The sequence below is a fragment of the Rhinolophus sinicus genome, chromosome 16, assembly GCF_057876585.1.
Source record: "Rhinolophus sinicus isolate RSI-liver-muscle chromosome 16, RSI-T2T, whole genome shotgun sequence".
NCBI lineage: Eukaryota > Metazoa > Chordata > Mammalia > Chiroptera > Rhinolophidae > Rhinolophus > Rhinolophus sinicus.
The window spans coordinates 10,228,302-10,248,869 of record NC_142516.1 but is presented as its reverse complement, the minus strand read 5'-3'; the positions used below and the strand labels follow the sequence as shown (position 1 = coordinate 10,248,869).

Below are 20,568 nucleotides of genomic sequence, written 5' to 3'. Positions count from 1 at the left end.
ATAAAGTGGCAGAGATCTTATCTTCAGACAATGTTCTTTTCATGTCTCCTTAACCTCAATAAAATAAAATAAAATAAAAAATCTAGGGGGGTGGCCGGTTAGCTCAGTTGGTTAGAATGTGATGCTCGTAACACCAGGGTTGCTGGTTCGATCCCCGCATGGGCCAGTGTGGCTGCGCCCTCCACAACAAGATTGAAACAACTATCTGACTTGGAGCTGATGGGTCCTGGAAAAACACACTTAAAATAAATTAAAGTTAAAAAAAAATCTACCAAGTTTAATGCTAAGATTTTAATATTTTGTGCCCTCATAAAAATCAAACATCTAAGGCGTTTGATCATCATTTTCATTGGGGGTTTTCTAATGGCCAAGGCTCTGAAATTGGAGTAAAATGCATTTACCCATGGGATTAGGAAAACAAACAAACAAAAACGGAAATTGTTTGGTTTTTTTTTTATCAAATACTAAATGGAACAAACAACATGCATTGTTACATAGGAATAGTGGCTAAGTTGACCACAAGCAAAGTGTTACAATTTATCTGTGCTTAATCAGAAATAACATTATGTCCTATAAATTATCATTAGCCACTTATTTTAAAAATAACTCTAATACCAACACCATTTTTAAAAATTTCCTAAAGGCCTAAGCTCAATTCTTACAGAACACAAAATTTAAAAGTAATGAAAGTATACAGTTTGGGTTGTAGTCAACAAAGGGGGTATTGTGAATATTTAATTGAAGTGCAAGTTGAGGAAAATGATCCTATCAAAATCTCACTTGGTGGGAGAATAGAAAGATAGTATGTGTAAAATTTGCCCAAAGTCATTAGTCACAATGAATATTCATCAGAAGCCAATTATCAATCCCATTTAATGACACCCCAAAAGATTTTGCCCTGAAGCAGCTGAATAGTCTAAGACTCCAGACAAAACTAGACAAATTATACAGCCAACAGCCAGACTAGTCAGGACACAGATTGCAAAGTAAACCACTGGTGGGTTTTTGGACGCACTTTTAGCAAATTCTGTCCTCAATTAAAGGTGCACAAGGTCACTTCTATCTTGGAGCTTTTTGTATGGCTTCATTAGTTTTCTCTGAGGCAAAGGGAGAGAAAGGGAGAAGGCGGGGGGTAGGGGAGGAAATGGATGAGGAGTGATCAATGACAGAGTTAAAAAAAAATCATAAAAATCACAGACACATTATTATTTTTTTCAGTTTAAGGTATTTCTCAGAGATAACGCCCAGATTGTCACAATCTTAGGTCCCAATGCTTCCGCTGATTCCTAAGTATGTAGAGCTCTGTAATTTAACATGGATTAAAAGTAAGAATAGCCCCTTAAAAAAAAAAAAAAAGGAAAAAAGAAAAAGAATCCCAGCAGTGTATGTGCCAGGTACCATGTTGGGGGTTCAGAATCTTGTGAAATATTATTTTATAGGGGTATGTGTGTGTTTACATACATACACACACACATACTCATCACATTTCACAGATAAAGAAGGTCTCAGAGGTGAACTACCTCGTCCAAGGCCACATAGCTAGTGACAGAGCAGGGACTCACACCCAGGTCTGTCAGACTGGCCACCGTGTTTCCATAATGCCTAAATGAAGCAGAAATGTTTTGTGGGCCTGCCCTATGCCCATGCACTGGCCGGAGGAGACACATCCCTGTCAGCAAGGCCAAACTACGTAGACAAGCACTTGCCTTGCTATTAGGTGAATAGATATCTTGAGCAACATACCAGTGAACAGAAAAGAAACAAACGCGGGTCTGACAATTTCCTGGGGATTAGTTGCATTTAACTAAGGTGCTGCAGTGTCTTTAATCCACAGGAAATTCTAGACAGTGAAGTATTGATTGTCAAACGGAAAGGTTTACATCCCAACTTGGCACTCCTATTTGAAAGTCTGGGTTTCTGTCATGTTCCCTTTCACAACCTTGCATGAAGTTCCTACCAATTCCCTTTCTGATCTAAGAAAGCCACTTCCCGTCCTGGGTCTCAGGTTCCCCAATATAGAAAACAAGTGGCTGGACTGCATGATCCCTGAGCCCCCCTTCCAGCTTTGACAACTTGTGACCTAGAGGAATTGCCATCCTTCGACGTGAAGAATGTCCGTCCTCTGTCCCAGCTCACCCTCAGCTGTGTATGCTGCCTAAGCAGATGTAAAGCAGGGTCTGTCTCAAAGCTGGTCTTTCTCTCTCATCTCTGCAGCAATCGGGCCCACCTGGAATGCATGTGCTATCTAGGAACCACCAACTTTCAGCCACCCATCTTCACCACCTGACTGTGGAGGGCACGGCCTCCCTCTGTGCTTGGCCCCGAACACCCTGAGACCTCAGGGGTGGATGATCTTAGGAGACCAGGGGCTTGAGACTAAAGATGTGAGCTCCTCCAGGACAGAGCCCACACTGATTCCTCTCCTTATCTCTTCCTCAGCTTGACATAGAGCAGGTGCTGAGTAAATGTTTGGGGAATGTTAGAATGCCTCCAGTCTAACATCTTGAGGAATGGTAGGCAAGATTACCAGACACTTAACAAATTGCAATTGCTTAATAGATCACAACTAGAAGCTGTAAATTTTAAAAGGCATTAAGATCCCAAATTCTAACAGCTGACAGAGGAAAAAATCAGATGGTCACAGTCATTCTTCACATCCCAGAACTCAGAAAATGTCTGGCACCTGCTTCATCACCGAGTTAGAGACACTGGGCTTTCCCCTCTGAACCCAAACAGCAGGAAATTGATAAAGCAAAGAGTATAGAAAGAATATCAGATTACTATCTGATGGGTCAGATTCCTAAAGATGGGTCATTTTTAAATCCACACATGTCAACCAAGGATCATATAGCACATTTTTAGAAAATGTCTTCTAAAAGTTGTTGGCTTTTTCAATTTGAGAACTAGATTCTTTTACTTAATTATAAACCATCTTCATAGTTATCAGGAAATAAATGGTGCCACAATTCAAACAGTGTTGTGGGTTTTTTATTTGGTTTTGATTTTTACTTATTCTCAGCTGTAAAACACACTATATGATCAGCAATGAGTTTTCCGTAAAATCTGTAGGGACTCTCAAAGTTATCCTACTCAACCTTTCTGAGAATATGAGAAAGCCTTTCATTATAAATGGTTCAACTATGTTCAAATTCTGTTTACTACATTGAGTGAGGGGAAAGTTGGCTTTTAAGAAACTATCAAAAATGCTTTCACAGAATGGCAACTTAGAAAGCCTCCGAAATCAAAGACCTTCAGCTGGTCCGGACAGAGGCCAGACATGTGAATGGAAACGAAAAGGGCAAAGAATGTCCTGGTTTTCCTACAAGTAGAAACGTTATGCTTCTTTATTTTCTTTCTGCGGGGGACGGTGGGAGAGGGCAGTCTTTATTCAAGTAGTTTCTCTTTTAGTTGGAACTCATTCTACCTCTTGTTTCTCCACTATCCTCTGTGGAAAGAGAAGGGAAAGAACCACAAGGGAAAAAGTCGACCAACATTGGGTCAAGTCGAGTGCCTTCCATTGACAGCAATGTCATCATCTTTTCCAAAAGAAACCCCATCCAGTCAAGAGGAAGCATTGTCAGGCAATCACCTGCCTACTCGATCACTTTACCCCTCTACCCTCTTTTTTTTTTTTTAAGCTACCTACTACTAGCTAGAGTAATTACAGTAACTTATTAACCAGAGCAACACGCTTTCATTCCAAGATTTGACACTTCCAAACATCAAAGCAACTAAAACTGCCAGGGAAGAGCTTTGGCTACCAAAGCAGAGGCAGAAGCTATGGTACGGCAAACTACAGCGTGAATAAGGCCGGAGCACCCTGAGTGACGGAAGTGCAGGCTTTTCATTAACATGCCAAAGAACAAGGCAAAGTTACACTGGGATTGATTAAAAAAAAATTCATTTAAATACAGGACAGCCAGGTTCTTCCCCTCATGCATTCTGCACAGACAACACTAACCGATCTTGGAGTCAGGGCGCGGGCTGAGGACCCGTCGGAACATGCAAGCATCGTCAGGGGGCTCAAGCTGGCACTCAACAAGAAATCTACTTGCCACCTCAAGTCTAACAGAAGTGGACATTTGTACTTCTTTGAAAAATATTTCTAAGATCATAATTTATGTGTAGCTAATTTACACTATTTCTTTAATGAATTCGATTTTGTAAAAGAAAGCAGAACCTTACGTGGGATCCTCAGTAGCTATCTGTCAGGCATCTATCTGCCCAGAGAAGAAACTAAGGAAACGTCAGGTGGTAGGAGTTACTAGATTTGAAGGCATATGTGTGTGGGGGGGATTCTCCCCTGTAGAGTTTTGTTGGGCCAATCGAACCTTAGAAAGCAATAGTAAACCCAGAAAGATTAAAGCTATAAAACGGCCTCTCCCATTACCACATACATAAGTCAGCGTTTTTTACCTGCCAAGCACTGTTCTATGTGTGTCAGTTAACTCACTCAATCTTCACAACAGTCCTGGAAGGTAGGTATGGTATTGTCCCCATCTCATGGATGCGGAAACTAAGGTTCCCAGATGTTAAGGATGGTGGGTAAGGTCATAGAGCTGGTGGCAGAGTGAAGATGTTAACCAACGGAGTCTAGCTCCAGAGTCTGCCCTTAGCTCCCAGGGCGCTGCCTCTGCGCTCTGACCTGTAGTAATCTGACGATTACTGAGTATCCACTGTGTGTACGTGCCAGGCCCTCAAGCAATTTAAAATAGACAGAGAAAGATCAAAATGCAAACAATCAACTTCAACACCAAAGCCTTATGAAAGAGGTGTCATAATAGAGGTTCAAGTGTGTTCGCATAGAAAGAAGGAATCATTAATTCTGCCTGGGGCAAGACTCAGGCTTTCTTCCCAGAGAAAGAGAGGCATCAGAGCAGAGCCTGGAAGGATGAAACGAGAAGCTGTTCGTCCTCCCTGGGAGGCTGGTCAGGTGGTAACGCGGGTCAAGTGAACACGGCAGCTTCTTAAGGCCATTCTAGCGCTCTGCAGTGATGACTTGGAGACCCGAACAAGAAATGACAACTTGAGTCAATGACTGTGTGACTAATGAGAAGTGGGTGGATGTGGAAAGCCTCATTCGAGTTGCCATGGCTATTCTCGGTTGCCTGGAGTCATTCGCCATCCACCATCACCAATTACACTAATTAAATCTTCAGAGCTCTTCCAGGGTCTCTGTTCTCTATTGTCCTCTTTGCTTCTGAAAGTCAAATCAGGGTTTACTGCCCCACAAAGGTGAGATTCAGAGTTAATATTTACTGAATGATTAGTCTGTGCCCAGGGCTGGGCTAGATGCCGTCACATCTACGATACGACCATGGAACCCTTTCAACAACGCTGACGTCAGTATGATGCTACCCCCATTTTGAATGGGCTCTCGCCATCTGCAGCGGCCTGGATGGACCTGGAGGGCATTGTGCTGAGTGGAGTATGTCAGACTCAGAAAGACAGATGCAACATGATTTCGATTCTATATGGAATCTAAAGAACAAAACAAACAAAACAGAAACAAACATGGATAGAGAACATTTTAATGGTTGCCAGATGGGAGGGGGGCCGGGAGGTGGGTGAAAAAAGGGGAAGGAATAAGAAGTACAGATTGGTTGTTACACAGTAGTCATGGGGCTGTGGGGCATAGCACAAGGAATATAGTCAATAATATTGTAATAACTATGTATGGTGTCAGATGGATACTAGTTTTATCAGGGTGATAGATGGGAGGGAGGTTAGGGGGCAGGGTGAAAAAGGTGAAGGGATTAAGAAGTACAAATTGGTAGTTACAAAATAGTCATGGGGCGGTAAAACATAGAGAATATAGTTAATAATATGGTAATAATTACGTACAGTGCCAGGTGGGTACTAGATTAGACAGGGAGACCACTTCTTAAATTACATAAATGTCTAACCACCATGCTGTACTCCTGAAATAAACGTGAATATTGAATGTCAACTGTAATTGAAAAATTTTTTAAAGGAGAAAAAGGTGACGAGGAATAAGAGTTTCAAATTTCCAGGTATAAAACAAGTCATGGGGATGTAATGTACAACAGGGAATATAGTCAATAATTTTGTGAAAGTGTGGTACGGTGTCAGATAGTTGCTGGATGTAACGTGGTGATCACTTCTTTAGGTGTATAAATGTTGAATAACTATGGTGTACACCTGAAACATAATATTGTATGTTAGCTATATTTTAATAAAAATACTTAAAAATACTATCCCCATTTTTATAGAAGAGGACAGAGAGACTCAGAGAGGGCTAGTAAGTCGCCCAGGGCCATACGGCTAGGAATAACACAGACTATTAAGTACACAGGTAGGAATTGAACAAAACCATCCTGACTTGAAGTCTGGGGCTCTCTCCTCCAGCCCTGCTGTCCTTTTTCTTGGGAAAAGATACCACCTGCAGGGCTGTCTGAATCATCTCAGTGGTTGACTACATAGCTATCAGACTAGCAGAAGAGAAAAAAATGTGAATTTCTAAGATCTGTACCGACCCTGACTGCGTAACCTAACCTCACGTCACACTACCTTGTCTCACCAAAGTGGCCACACCTTCAGTCTGCAGAACCCAGAGAAAATGAGCCCTTGTTCTTGCTGACCTAGCACATACTAGGTGCTCACATTTCTTTAATGAAATTCACATAGATGTCTGCAAATATGGGTGCCATTTAGGGCTCTTCAAGTATATTAAGCTGTCAGTGACTTGAACATTACCCACTAGTGTTTTTGGTAGAGATCGGATTCATCAGAGTCATATAAAAAATAAACTACTGGTCCTATAATCTAAGGAATATACATTTATTTCACAAACTGACTATACTCTACTAAAATAATAAGATTCTCTGACATGTTCTCAATGCAATGGCTAAAAAGAAACATCACCTCTCCTCTATTTATACACATGTTACCAAAATTACACTGGTGGACTGCAGCAGCATCCAACATTACTGAGAGCTTAAATAGAATCTACTTGGCTCTGTCCTGTTCTAGACTAGCCAATACCAAATCAAAGCTGTTCCAAAGGGAAACATGGGAACAAAGAAATTTTTAGTGTTAGTCTGTACTCATGTCTTCCAAGCAAACGTAACCAGCCTCCATGATGTAGTCTCAAAATGAAAATGAGTCTAAGCATGCAAAATAACAACAATCAAAGAATATTGCTTTTGTCTACGAGAACCATCTATTCACTGTTTCTGAATCTGGCTGTGTATCAACCTTGAAAAATAGACATTGTGTGGCTCTGTGCTAGACCTTTTGAGCCAGAGTATCTGCAGGTGGTGTCCACGTATCTGAATTTGTAACAAGTTCTCTGGGTGGTTCTAACACAACTAACCCATGGATTAGCATTTGGGAATCCCTAGCAATCTGAATCCTATGTCTCATCCAAAATGTGCTCAATGCTTGTTGAAGCAATGGGAGAAGAGGCAGGAGAGAAAGGCAGGAACTAGTAGAGAGACCGTGGCTGATAGAAGTCACAGCAAATTTTAAAGTATCACTAATTAAGCTGTTTATACGCTATTCAAGGCCGGACAATTAAGTTCGCGAACTCATCCTAGAAAAAGTGCTACATACCCTCCCTGCTGAATATCACTACGGTTAACTTTGAAGTATCCCCCTAGGGAAGCTATGCACCGACTCCAGCACCTAGTCCATCCTTCAAAGCAATTTTGGAACTCTTTTCTGGAATGGCCATCAGAGCTGTTGTATTACCCTTGATGTCCTCAATGTCATCAAAATGTCTCCCTCTCAATATTTCCTTTATCTTTGGGTAGAGAAAGAAGTCATTAGGGGCCAGGTCAGGTGAGGAGGGAGGGTATTCCAATACAGTTATTTGTTTCCTGGCTAAAACCTCCTTCACAGACAGTGCCGTGTGAGCTGTTGCATTGTCATGATGCAAGAGCCATGAATTGGTGAAAAGTTCAGGTGGTCTAACTTTTTCACGCAGCCTTTTCAGCACTTCCAAATAGTAAACTTGGTTAACTGTCCAGTTGGTACAAATTCTTAATGAATAATCCCTCTGGTGTCAAAAAAGGTTAGCAACATCATTGCAACAAGTTCCCAAACTTAATTGTCAGACCTTCCTATATTATCCGCTCTATGTAACATGTCAAGGTTCTTCATTCTAGTTATAGTTCAACACAAACAAGAGTAAATCAACTCACCCACAATTAAATGAAGAACGTAGTTTGAAAGCAATTAATTGTATTTACATTTTAAAACCAGAGAAAAACCACATAAATAAAACATACCAATCTTTCCTTCCACTTCCTGCCAATGGAAGTTCCTTTCATTTATTTCTAACAGTTTTTAATATTCTCTGAGCCACAATAAAATTTTATGTGATGGAGATTAGAGAGGCAATGCTATTTGGAAGTTTGGCTGCAGAGTCTGTATTTCATGCCACTTCATTACATTTTGTTAAGGATTTCCCTCTTCACCAAAAGGATTAGTTTTCTTCTCACTTCTTTGAGTACTCTTCTTAGGTTGTTGGTGTGAACTAGGTTAATCTCTCTCTTTTCTAACATATAAAAGATGAACAAACAAAATGTTCAACTTATTTTATTTTTTAAATGGAACACTAAATTTAGTCTCAGAATTCTCTGTTTGGTAAGTTTCCAGTTACAAGGTCTTGGCTTCCCTTGAGCACAGTTTGAAACAAAATAATGCAGTTTGTTCCTACGGCTGGAACACGCCAGTGGAGTGTGCAGGCAAGGAGGCCTTGGCTGGGAGCCAGTGTCTCAAACCTTCTTACGCTGCCACTCTCATCTCTGCTTCAAGGGCTGCAGATAGGCAAATAGGATTAGTTATTTCTAGTCCAGAAGAGCTAGGAAAGCATTACACACATCATTCAGGAACCCGAACCATTACACAGGCTGGCATGGTCACGACCAGGTGGAGTTCATTAGGAAAGAAGCCAAATCTGAAATATTCCCAAGTCCATAAACTGGCCTTTCTCAGGTGGCAAGCCCAGGAGGTGCTAAGACAATGGAAGCTGTTGGTGGGAGTGGGCGGGACAGGATTTGGGCAAAGTTGGGAAGATACCCATCCTTCATGCCAACACTGAGGCGTCTACTAAGGGCCAGACCTGGGGGTGTTGGTGGCAAGACAGAAGTACCACCTACAACTCTCTAGGGCACCAGTGTCCAGGGCCTGCCCAAAGCCCACATTCTCTGGGGCTAATAGTTAGGAAGAAACTGACAGGGAGAAGATACCAGTTGAGTTTCTTTTTTCTTTCCTAAATGGGGTACTATCAGAAAAGTAATAATTCTTTTCAGAGTTATGGGTACCACACGAACAATTAGGTGTGGAGGCTCAATTGTTTAGGTAATGGTCTTACCACTAAACTGTGCATCCTAAGTACGCGTTTCAAAAAGCACCTGCTGAATAAAACAAATATATGTTCCTTTGGAAAGTAAATATGCCTTTGTCATCATTTACCAGATAATCTTAGTTTTTCAAAACCTGCAGTAGCCCTAAATTACAGAAGGGGTGATTAGGACCATGGTACCCAGGGGCTGGCAGGGTCTGCAGTATGTGAACCCTGAAGCCATGGTGAGTTAGGAAAGAGAGGCCCCAGGGAGCGACCCAGGCTGCGCTCACTGCAGGGGACCGCACAGGGAGCCTGGCCAGGCACACAGAGCGGGCTGAATCTGAACAGTGCTCGTGGAAATGGGGCGCTGGCTGATAGAATACGTGTGTCAGGTAGAAAGCCACATATCGGCCTTCTCTCTCCCTGGTGCCAACAGTGGTGCCAGGCACACAGGAAGTGCTGACTAAATCTGAAATCAAAAGTATAGATGAGTGTTCCAAGGCAATGGCCAGGCTGACGTCCTTCTGTGATTTCAGACCCAGGGTCAACAGAATCATACCAAGAATATTTATCTGGGGTCAAGTGTCAAGGGGAACGGATGACACATGGAGAGGAACCAAGGAGGCAGGATGAGGTAGTGAGAAGGGAATGAGCTTGAAGCCAACTGAAGTGGGTTTTAATCCCCTCTGCTGCTCATCTTAGATGAGGCACTTCAACTTTCCGAGTGCTAATATTCTCATCTGTGAAAGGAGGATGAAACCAACCAGCTCCAAGGGTTGCGGCCAGAAGTAATGAAAACAAATTAATATATATATATATATATATATATATATATATATATATATGTGCCTGGCACATAGTAGGTGGTTCAAAAAAGTTAACTTAAAAGAATTTTTCAATCGTATGGGGGAGAACTGGGGGCGTCCCATATAAAACATAGAGTATGAACCTAACCAGGGGAGTTCTACATGCTTAGAGTGTAGATGCTATAACATACCTCTTCAGCAGTCTATCTGCAAGCTACACAAGAAGCTCCTCTAATTACTACACAATCAGAACTTCTTTTTACCTAAACCAGTTTATTACCCAGCTCCACCAGCAACTTTACCTACCAGATTTGGCCCAGACTATCTTTTTGGCTCTTTATGAGCATTCTGGAATTCCCTTGGTGCCATGGATGTTTTTCACCACGTGCCTCTGGCTCTTGTGACAGCTCCCACACAAAGATTCTGAGAATAGTTTGAGAGGTGGCACCTAATAAACATAACCTGGTCCCCAAGGCAAGCCTTGTGAAGGGGCTAAGAATCCTTTGTATCTCTAATTCCTGGGTTTGTCCCTTTTCTGAAGCTAAAGCCTCCCTTCCCCTGATACTGCATCATGATGACCTACTTGCATGTCCCTCTTTCCCATGTAGGACGTGACCTTGGGCAAGTCACTTCATCTCTCTGATAGGCCATTCTGGAAAATGGGGATCATATCGACCTTGTAGGACTGCTGTTGGATTTACACAAAATCATCTCTACAAAGGTCTTATTTTAGACCTACCTGCTATCCATCCAAGTTACCAAAAAGCAATATGTATTAAACTCGAGACATGCAAATCTGGAAGAAAAATGGGGCCTTTGTTGCTGGAAGCAATCACACTGAAGTATTTACATTAGAGAACAAGATTTAGTTAAGGCTTCCCTATTTATCATTTATAAAGGAAAACAATCAATATACATTAACTGAGCAAAGAAAACAAAAAACTTACATTTTTCTTATACAGAATTATCACTACACTATTGACCAAGAAAGGCTGAAATGGATATTACCTGACTCTGAACTAAATATTGCTGGGTTTGTCTCTATTGATGCCATCATTTTTATAGAAGGCACTCTAGAGTGTTCTACAGATTTTCTGTTTAACTCATTAACTCAGATGGTTAACGAGTCTGAGGAACGTTAAGCCTACATCTTATCAAACAAAATTGAGAAAAACGTGGTTTGTCAAGGTACGACAGGCCGCATCTCAATTTGTCCAGAGTGGGTCATCAGAAAGCTCAGGCGAATACAGCCTTTGCATTCTGCTTCTCATCCAAAAGATAACAGCCACTATTGAGGAAATAAAAGGCAACAACTAGAAAACTTTTAAATTCTGAAATTGGAGAGGCCCAAAGGCTTCAATAAAACTGATGTCTACTCAGCTACTTTATCCCCAGAGAAAACTCCACATAACTCATCAGGACCGCTGTTGATCACAAGTGAGATATAAGAAGACCCCCCCCCCCCAATAAAGAGGTTTCTACCACCAATCAGTCAAGTTCAGTACCCAGTTACGAATTAACTACTTGGCAAAAAAAAAAAAGCTTTTTTAAGTCAAAGTAATACACGTTTATAGCCTTAAAAACAAAACAAAAGGTGCTAAAGGCTTATACTGAAAGATTGCAGTCCACCTCATGACACCCCTTCCCCTTAATTCACAGTAATCACACACCATATTTATCACCTTATTTCTAAATAACTATTTCTTGATTTAATTTTTTAAACATTAATATTTGACTTCCTGTTATAGATGTCATTATTATAAACATATACATACATTATATGCCAGACTGTTCTAAGAGCTTTCCAAGTATTAACTCGTTTTAATTTTACTTGACATAAGGTCACCAGTGACCCAAACAGAAGCTGTTTCAGTGGAGAGGGGCTGCTAAAGCCACAGAAGACTTAGGAGAGAATGGGAGAGAAATCAGACAGTGAAGAGAAACAACTCTCTAATTCTGCTCTAAAAAGGGAAATAGAAATGGCATAGAGGAGATGTGGGTCAAGGACGTCTTGTTGTGCTTTTGAGTTTGGGCGATACTACGCCATGTTAGCAAGCTCCTAAGAATGCACCAGGAGAGAAGAAAACATACTGCCATGGGAAAGAGGAGCTCCATGCTGGAGGAATTTCCTGAAGGTGTCAGGAAGGAAACTGAGGTGTCCCCCTTCTGGATAAGGCACTCCTTCTTGAGAACCTGTATCTAAAATTGCAATCCCTGCCCCCTCCCCACTCCCCATCCACTGCCCTTCTCTGCTTCATTTTACAACTCAGTACTTATCACGAGGCTGCTGCAAACACGACTGTAAATACTATATACTTGGCTTGCCTTGTTGATTCAAGATCTTCCCTACTAGACTGTAGCTGAATGAGCACTGGGATTTTTGCCTGTTTTGTTCACTGCTGTTTCTCCAGTGCCTACAGCAGTGCCATGACAAATACCTGCTGAAGGAAGTCCGGAGGGCTGCGGAGGGCTTGGGCCCCTGAGAAGACACAGAGTTCACCCACAACAGAAAAGGCGGAGTGGAAGAGACCCAGGAGGTTGACAGGTGTGGTACCAGCTCCTGCCCCTCTCCTCTGAGCACCCCCATTAGGTAAGTACAGAATTTCAGGTTAGAAATCTGAAGTTCAGGTTGAACTTCCCTTAGAAGTTCAAGACACTGCTTGACTGTCTTTTGGTTTCTAAAATAGACATTGCAAAATCTCCTGTAATTTTGATTCTTCACCTTTCTACAAGAAATACTTTATCTCTATCTCTGTATTTGTAAAATTACATGATAAAAGGGTTTGGTATCTTCTTTTTTAACTTTTCAGAACGTCTGAAATATATGTACATACAATGTTACGTATACCACATAAGTGACTTTTAAAGGAAAAAAACTTAAGACTCCAAAACCCATCACCTAACTCAGAGGCTGACAAACTACAGCCTGAAGGCCAAGTCTGGCCTGACTTCTATTTTTATAAATAAAGCTTTGTTGGAACACAGCCACACCCACTAGCTTACTGATTACAACCTACAAGGTCAGAGCCCAGTACTTACAGCAAAGACCATGTGGCCCACAGAGCCTACTTGCTTTACAGAAAAGTTTGCTGATCCCTAACCTCACTAAAGACAGAAAACAACTTTTGATGTCCCCAACTATACTCTTTTCACTCCCTTTGCAGAAACTACTGCCTAAAGTTTGTGTTAATCATTTCTACTTTTCCCCTTTTTGTATGTGTCCCTAAATATTAGGCCACTTAGTTTTTCTTATTTGAACTTTACATGAATAAAATCATCCTGTGTATTCTTCTATGGCTTGTGTCTTTTACTTGGAATTCTGTACTAGAAACCCAACAGTGTAGTTCATTTTCAATGATACAGTATTCCACTGTATGACTAAACCACAAGTTATCAGCTCTCTGTTGATGGTCATGTGGGCTCTTTCCAGGTTTAAAAAACAAAAACAAGTACTGCTATGAACTTGCTTGTACATGTAGCCCACTATACATGACCAAGAAGTGTGCGTAGGTGTGTGTATGTACACAGGTACACATACACACAATTCCACCTAGAGGTGGAATGCAAATAGTATTATGCCACATACTCTACAAAGAGTAGTACAAGAAATTCTGCAATACATCTCTCCAATATAATACACTTGGCTTTATCAGACATATAATTTTTGCAAACCTACTGTTTTAATCACTGTAGTTTTAATTTGCTTTCCTATGTTTGCTACGGCGGTTGTGCATCTTTCCATATATTTATTAGCCATTTGAGTTTCTTCCGTGAAATGCCTATTCATGCTTTTTTTTTTTTTTTTTTTTAAAGATTTTATTGGGGAAGGGGAACAGGACTTTATTGGGGAATAGTGTGTACTTCCAGGACTTTTTTCCAAGTCAAGTTGTTGTCTTTTCAATCTTAGTTGTGGAGGGCGCAGCTCAGCTCCAGGTCCAGTTGCCTTTGTTAGTTGCAGGGGGCGCAGCCCACCATCCCTTGCAGGAATTGAACCAGCAACCTTGTGGTTGAGAGGATGCGCTCCAACCAACTGAGCCATCCGGGAGGCAGCTCAGCTCAAGGTGCCGTGTTCAATCTTAGTTGCAGGGGGCAGAGCCCACCATCCCTTGCAGGACTTGAGGAACTGAACTGGCAACCTTGTGGTTGAGAGCCCACTGGCCCATGTGGGAATCAAACCGGCAGCCTTCAGAGTTAGGAGCACGGAGCTCTAACCGCCTGAGCCACCAGGCCGGCCCCCACATTCATGCTTTTTGCCAATGATAGATTTGTCTTCTGCTTTTTAACTGTCGTAGTTCTTTACATAGTTCAGATGTTAATCCTCTGTTAGTTTTATATATGGCAAATATTTTACCCCAGGTTGAGACTTGTCCTTTCATTCTCTACATGGTATCTTTTAAAGAACAAAAGTTCAAAATTTTAATTTTTCCTTTATATAATGTATATTTTGGGTTATATATAATGTATATATAACCCTCTCTACTCCAAGATCAGAGATTATGCTATTTTGTCTTCCAAAAGTTTTGAAATTTTGCCTTTCACATTTAAGTCCTTAATCAATTTAGAATTTAGTTTTGCGTATGTCACAAAATGGAAATTGTCTTCCTTTCCTTCCCCATGCGGATAATCAATTATTGAAAAACACATCCATTCCCCCAGTTTCTGTATCACCTCTGTTGTGTATATAAAGAGCCCACATACATGTGGTCTGTTTTTATAATCCAATCTCTGTTCTGTTCCAACAGTCTATTTGTGCATCCCTGTGCCATTTCTAATATCTTAATTACTACAACTCTACAAAAAGTTTTGATATCTAGTAAAGCAAGCTTCTACAACCCATTCTTTTCCTTCAAGTATGTCTTGGCTCTATGTTTGCCTTTTCTGTATTAATTTTAGAATCCATTTGCCGAGTACAATGTAACATCCTATTAGGATTTTGAATGGAATTGTATGCAACCTACGATCATTTTGGAGTGAAATGACATCTTCAACATACTGAGTCTTCCTATTTATGAACATGGTCATGCTTTATTTCTGTCTATTGGTGACACATGAATTTCCCCTTTAAATATATTCATGGGGTAAGTTATATTAATAGATTTTCTATTATTACCAATATTTCTGGAATAAACCCAAGTTAGTTATTATGAATTATATATTTTTATACATTTGGTACTATTTTAAGATTTTTTACAGCTATGTTAATGAATGAGATTAGCTGATAAATTTCTTTCTTACAGTGTCTCCTTATGTGGTTGAATGCCAAGGTTATACAAGTGTCATAAGAAAAGCTGGAGTATATTCCTTCTTTTTCTCTAGACCGTTAAGAAATTTGTCTAAATTGAAATTATCTGTTTCTTGAGATGTTTGATAAAACATACCTATAAAACCATCTGGGCTGAGTATTTTGGAAAAAAATTTATGTATTGATTTAACATCTATAAATTAAATGACCTATTCAATTTTTCTATTTCTTCTTGATTCAATTTTAGTAAATTATATTTTTCTATTTCACCTTAGTTTTCAAATGTTGACATAACATTAATACTAGTATTCTTTTTACTATTTTAAATATTTCTGCTGCATCTGCTCTTTGTGCTTATCGATTTATTCCTTTATTTCATTCTAGTGTTGGGAAGGAGCAGAAATAACTTGTTTGTTAAATCTACATTTATCTAAACAAAATCATACAGAAGGTACATTCTTCTTTATCTGTGAGACAAAAGTTATAACAGGACCTACTACAAACTGTTGTAGTGAGGATTAAATGAGTTAATAGATGCAAACTGCTTAGCACAGTGCTTGGCACATATTAAGGGCTCAAAAATATCCTGATTATATTCTAGGGAACTTAACTGTACTGATAGGATGTCCTATTTTTGTTCTACTCAAGTGTAATGCTCCAAAGCAACAGTACCTGGTGATGCACTAGACTTTTTCAAATGGACTCTTATTCTATTTCGCCTCATAGTCACAACGAAAAATCTGGTGGGCAGTGCTGTCATTCTGAAACTCAGTCTGGGTGTTCAGGCCCTGAGATGATGAACTGCACTTCTATTGTAAAATAAAATTCAAAACATAGCAAGAGGTCTACTAGGTGCTGTTTTTCCCTTGAGGCCACAGGCCATGCTTTTATCATCCACTATGTGCTAGGAGCCTAGTAGGCTGTCAAAAAATTGTGAGTTCTTGATAAGCAAACAATACCAAAGAAATAATAAAATGATGAAGTTATGATGAAAACCACAAAAAAAAAACTCTTGATAGCCTCAGAAAGTTTTCATTATTAGGTGGCTTGTATTCATAGGTAAACACATATTTAAAAAATTCCCACTATGAGAAAGTCTTTCTACCCTCTCTAACAGAGAGGTACCTGTTAGGCATTCTACTCCCAGTCAATTTCTGTATGTTTTACGTCAAAAGAAAAAAATACTGTAATAGATACTGAACTTCAGTTAACAATATACATACTCAATTATTTGACGGGGATATACTCATATACTGATGCTTGTGATTTACTTTGAAATACAACAAAAAATACTATAAATTAATGGATAAATGAATAAATATGCACCAAAGCCAAGCATAATAAACAGCTAATGGCGGAATCTAGATGAAATCATATGGGTGCTCACTATAAAATGATTTCAATTCTCTCTGATTGAGAATTTTCATAGTAGAATATTGGGAAAAATATAAACTCCTATACTTAGCAAGCTAAAAAACTAAAGTAAAAAGAACGTGAAAAATATTTAAATTATACATATCACAAAAGTTATTGCAATATAAAAAAGCTCATTCCAATTTACTTAAAACAACAAAAAAGGGACACCTATAAGATAAATCGGAAAAGCCATTAACAAAATAGAAACAGGAAATAAATCTATGGTTAGAGGTCAGTTACCTCTAATCAAAGAAACGAAAAATAAAGTAAACCTTCAATTCCATTTTATGCCTATTTTATTAGCAAAGTTGAAACACATATGCACAGATACACACACGTTCTGGCAAGGCTGCAGAGAAAGCGGTACACTCATATACAGCTGCTAACATCTCACTGGAAACAAGCGCAGCCTGATTGGGAGTGCGTACGTAAGTCACAGTGCTTATCATGTCCTTTGACCTGGCGGCCCCACTTCTTAGAGTATGAATTATATCATATGGTCAAGAGCAGCCAAAAGATGTTCACTGCAGTGTTACCTACTAAGGATTAAACTACAAACAACCTACATGGCCATCAAGAAAGACTTGGTACACAAGGCCACCTCAGTATTAACGGAATATGACACAGACATGTAAAAAATGACAACGATGGAAGCTTTTGTGGAAGCCTGCAAAGTGTTCATACCACATGAGCAAATGGAAAACTGTTTACAGGTGACTGTGAAACTCTAAGAATGAATAGAATGTGCACTGGTACTGTAAAGGAACACAAAGAGTTAATGAAAATGGCATGTCAGTATCCTGAGCGGACTGTGGCTGACTTCGTTTTCTAAAATTGTCCTTCCGCTTTCTGATACACCTTTCCATGAAAGTAAACCACTGACACCGCCCGTGTGGAGAGCGCCTACTCACAGTGCTGAGCTTGCTGCACACGATGAGAATCCGGCGCTCGTGGAGCATGCTTGCGTACAGGTGCAACATGTTGTTCACATCTACAGCCACAAAATACTCCGTCAGGTTTCTCTAGGAGAAAGAGGAAGGGCAGAGGTGCGGCTTATTTTGTGGGTTCTTACAAGCAGTATCTACACAGAAGCATGAGAAACAGAAAATAATCAGAGCGTATGCTCTCCTCTTCTGCTGTCCTAGTGTCTACCTGGGAGACCAAATCCCATTCCTGTATAGAATCAGGAAATGCAAAGTAGGAAGAGACCTGAGAGATGGAGCCGACTGAGCAATTACACCTCTATGTGGTGATTCCAGTTTACACTCTGAGGTCATACCCAGCGCTGCCTTGCTTTTCCTACTTGTGTGAGTTCTGAAAGGTAAGCGGACCGGAAGTCTGCAACCTCACAAACGAGAAAACCAAGGCTCAGAGAGATATGCCAAGATCAAAAAGTCCAGTAAGCGATGAAGCCAGCCCTGCAGCCCAGCTCTCCTGAGGCCAGAACTTGCCCAACGCACCGTGCCATAACGTCCAGGCCAAAGGAAGTGCCAGGGACCAGAAGGCTTCTGGCACACAGCCTGCTTCTGTCCAACAGATGCCACCCACAGAGGCCAGGCACGCTCTTCTCCTGTCACCCCTCCTCCCCAGTTTACAATCTCTAAAACGACTCGGCTGGAATTAAAGCAATTTCGAAGATTTACAATTTCCAGGTATTTCACTCAAAAGGGAAAAAAAAATCAAAGACAAGCAGCAGCAAGTTGTGACAAAGCAGTGTTTTAACTAGCTTTTGTCTGTAGCCTGGGCTTCGTTCCTTTAATTAGTACTATAGATTGGTACTCTTCAGACTTCAGAAAAATGTAATGTGTTTCATTTCTGCAACCCTTTCTATACCCACCTGACTTTAATAATACACATGAATATGCTAATTTCTTCAATGTTCCAGTTTTTCAATGCCACACAATATAATCCTCTGAAAATGAAGGGGGTGGGGTGGGAAGAACGTTATTGCCAGGGGTTGCAATTTATAATGATGAAAGATCTATAGCCCATAAATTCAAGTAAACCAGGTGGATTTTACATGCAAAATAGTATAAAGTGCTTTTTGACAATATTATGGGTTGGGAATAAAAATGGGCACTTATCTTATGATTATTATTGTTTGATTGGAGTACCAGGTTAACCATCGACCTTTATAAACAGTGAGTGAATGAATTAATAGCGCCATACACTGACTACCTACCAAGTACCAGGCACTGTATCAATACTGTGTATGTAAAATCTTATGGAATCTTCCCAAAAATCCACTGAGGTATTAATCTTTCCAATATATAGATAAAGTAAGTCTGCAACAGATCCTGTAACTGGAAGAGTCAGAATTTGGACTCAGATCCAACTCCATGACCCATTCGCTGTCCCTTACATTACGCTGTCCCATGTAAGTACTTTTAAACACCTGCAATATACAAGGCTTTATATATATTATTTCTCTTAACCTTGAAACCACTCCTGGATCAGGTATTATTATTTCTGTATACAGATAAGAAAATAGAGGCACAGAGTAAGTGAAGTAATTTGACCAAGGTTAGACAGCAAATGGAGAAGGCATTATTCAGTCCTGGGTGGGTTTGTCTCTAAACCTATGCTCTTCCTTGATATGACTAAAAACAGTAGTAAAGTTGTATTCTAGAAAAAGAAAGCATACATAGTAACAAAGAAGGAACAAAGTATGCCTAAAGAAAGAGAAAAAGTATTTCCGTTAAAAATTACTGTTATTGCATTTACTGAGTAATCCTTATGTGCCAGACAATAGGCACTTTACCTCTGTTCTCTCTAATCTTTCCCCAAACCCAGAGAAAGGCATTATCATCTCCTTTTTATAGATGGGAAAACTGAGGCTCAGGAAGGTTAAGTAGTCTTCCAAAGGTCACCCAGCTAGAAAGGGCCAAGTTTCAAAACCAGGTCTCCTGAATCCAAAACTCTCCCTCTAAGCCCCGCACCAACTTGCCTCTTCACAAACTTGAAAAGCAAAACAAAACAAAAAAGAAAAGCAGTCTAAATTAGTCAACACGCTTATCTCTTGCCCAGTGGACTGAGGCGTGCTGAGCTACTGATGTCAGGGTGGGTTTGTTCTGAAGGCAGTGACATGGCAGAGCTATTCTCGCAAACAAAAATACAAGGCCCGCCCTCAGCTGAGCATTTCAGTAAAACGCTCTACTGCTGATGAATTACATGAATTTTTCTTTTAGGAGAGGATAGAAGTAAAAAGAAAATAGAAATGAGGAGCTTAAAGAAGGCCAGAAAGCCCATTAGCACTTTTGACAGATCCAAAGATAACTCTGAAGCCACCAAAACGTGGCCTCAAGAGTCTGCCAAGAAGCTTCACGCTGGGTAGAAATATGTTACACAGCTTGCCGTCCAAATAAGGAGACACAGCGTCAGAGACAAATCCTGTGCCTTATTTTGGTGGGAGAAAAAAAAAAAATCACAAGGATACTTTTGTGGATGGGGAAAGGACCATTTCTGACACAAAAACACCCCTTGGTTGAGGCATAACCCCCAGGTCCAGTCATGTTCTGAGAGATTCAGGTGCTTTTTCCAAAAACTCTACACAGGTATGTTAAAAATATATAACATTTAGCCAAATTCTCTCTAAACTGTCATGTACTTTTTTTGGTATTTCTCATCCCATCTGTGCTGATTACCAAGATATTTGTGTCTAAACAGAAGCTGTCTTTCTTATCTGCTTCCTCCCCATCCTCTTTCCTTCTGGGATGACACGGCCTGCGCGGGTGGGAGTGGGTGGGATGGTGACAGCCCTGGACTTGGCTCAGCCATGGAGTACCTGTGGG

General features: G+C 40.4%; 1 protein-coding gene across 17 annotated transcripts in view; it reads right to left on the bottom strand.

Moving 5' to 3' along the window:
- DENND1A (DENN domain containing 1A) overlaps window positions 1-20,568 on the bottom strand; it is a 472,628-nt gene that overhangs the window by 220,898 nt on the left and 231,162 nt on the right. For 12 of the 17 annotated variants that reach the window (XM_088793184.1, XM_088793181.1, XM_088793185.1 and 9 more), the window contains one exon: window positions 17,689-17,797. The exons of 1 other annotated variant lie outside the window; for it this stretch is intronic. In XM_088793184.1, coding sequence (XP_088649310.1) covers window positions 17,689-17,797 — 109 coding nt within the window. Of the gene's footprint in view, window positions 1-17,688; window positions 17,800-20,568 lie in introns of all 17 variants that reach the window. 4 more of the 17 variants (XM_074330985.2, XM_019728517.3, XM_019728519.3 and 1 more) reach the window with 1 other exon arrangement.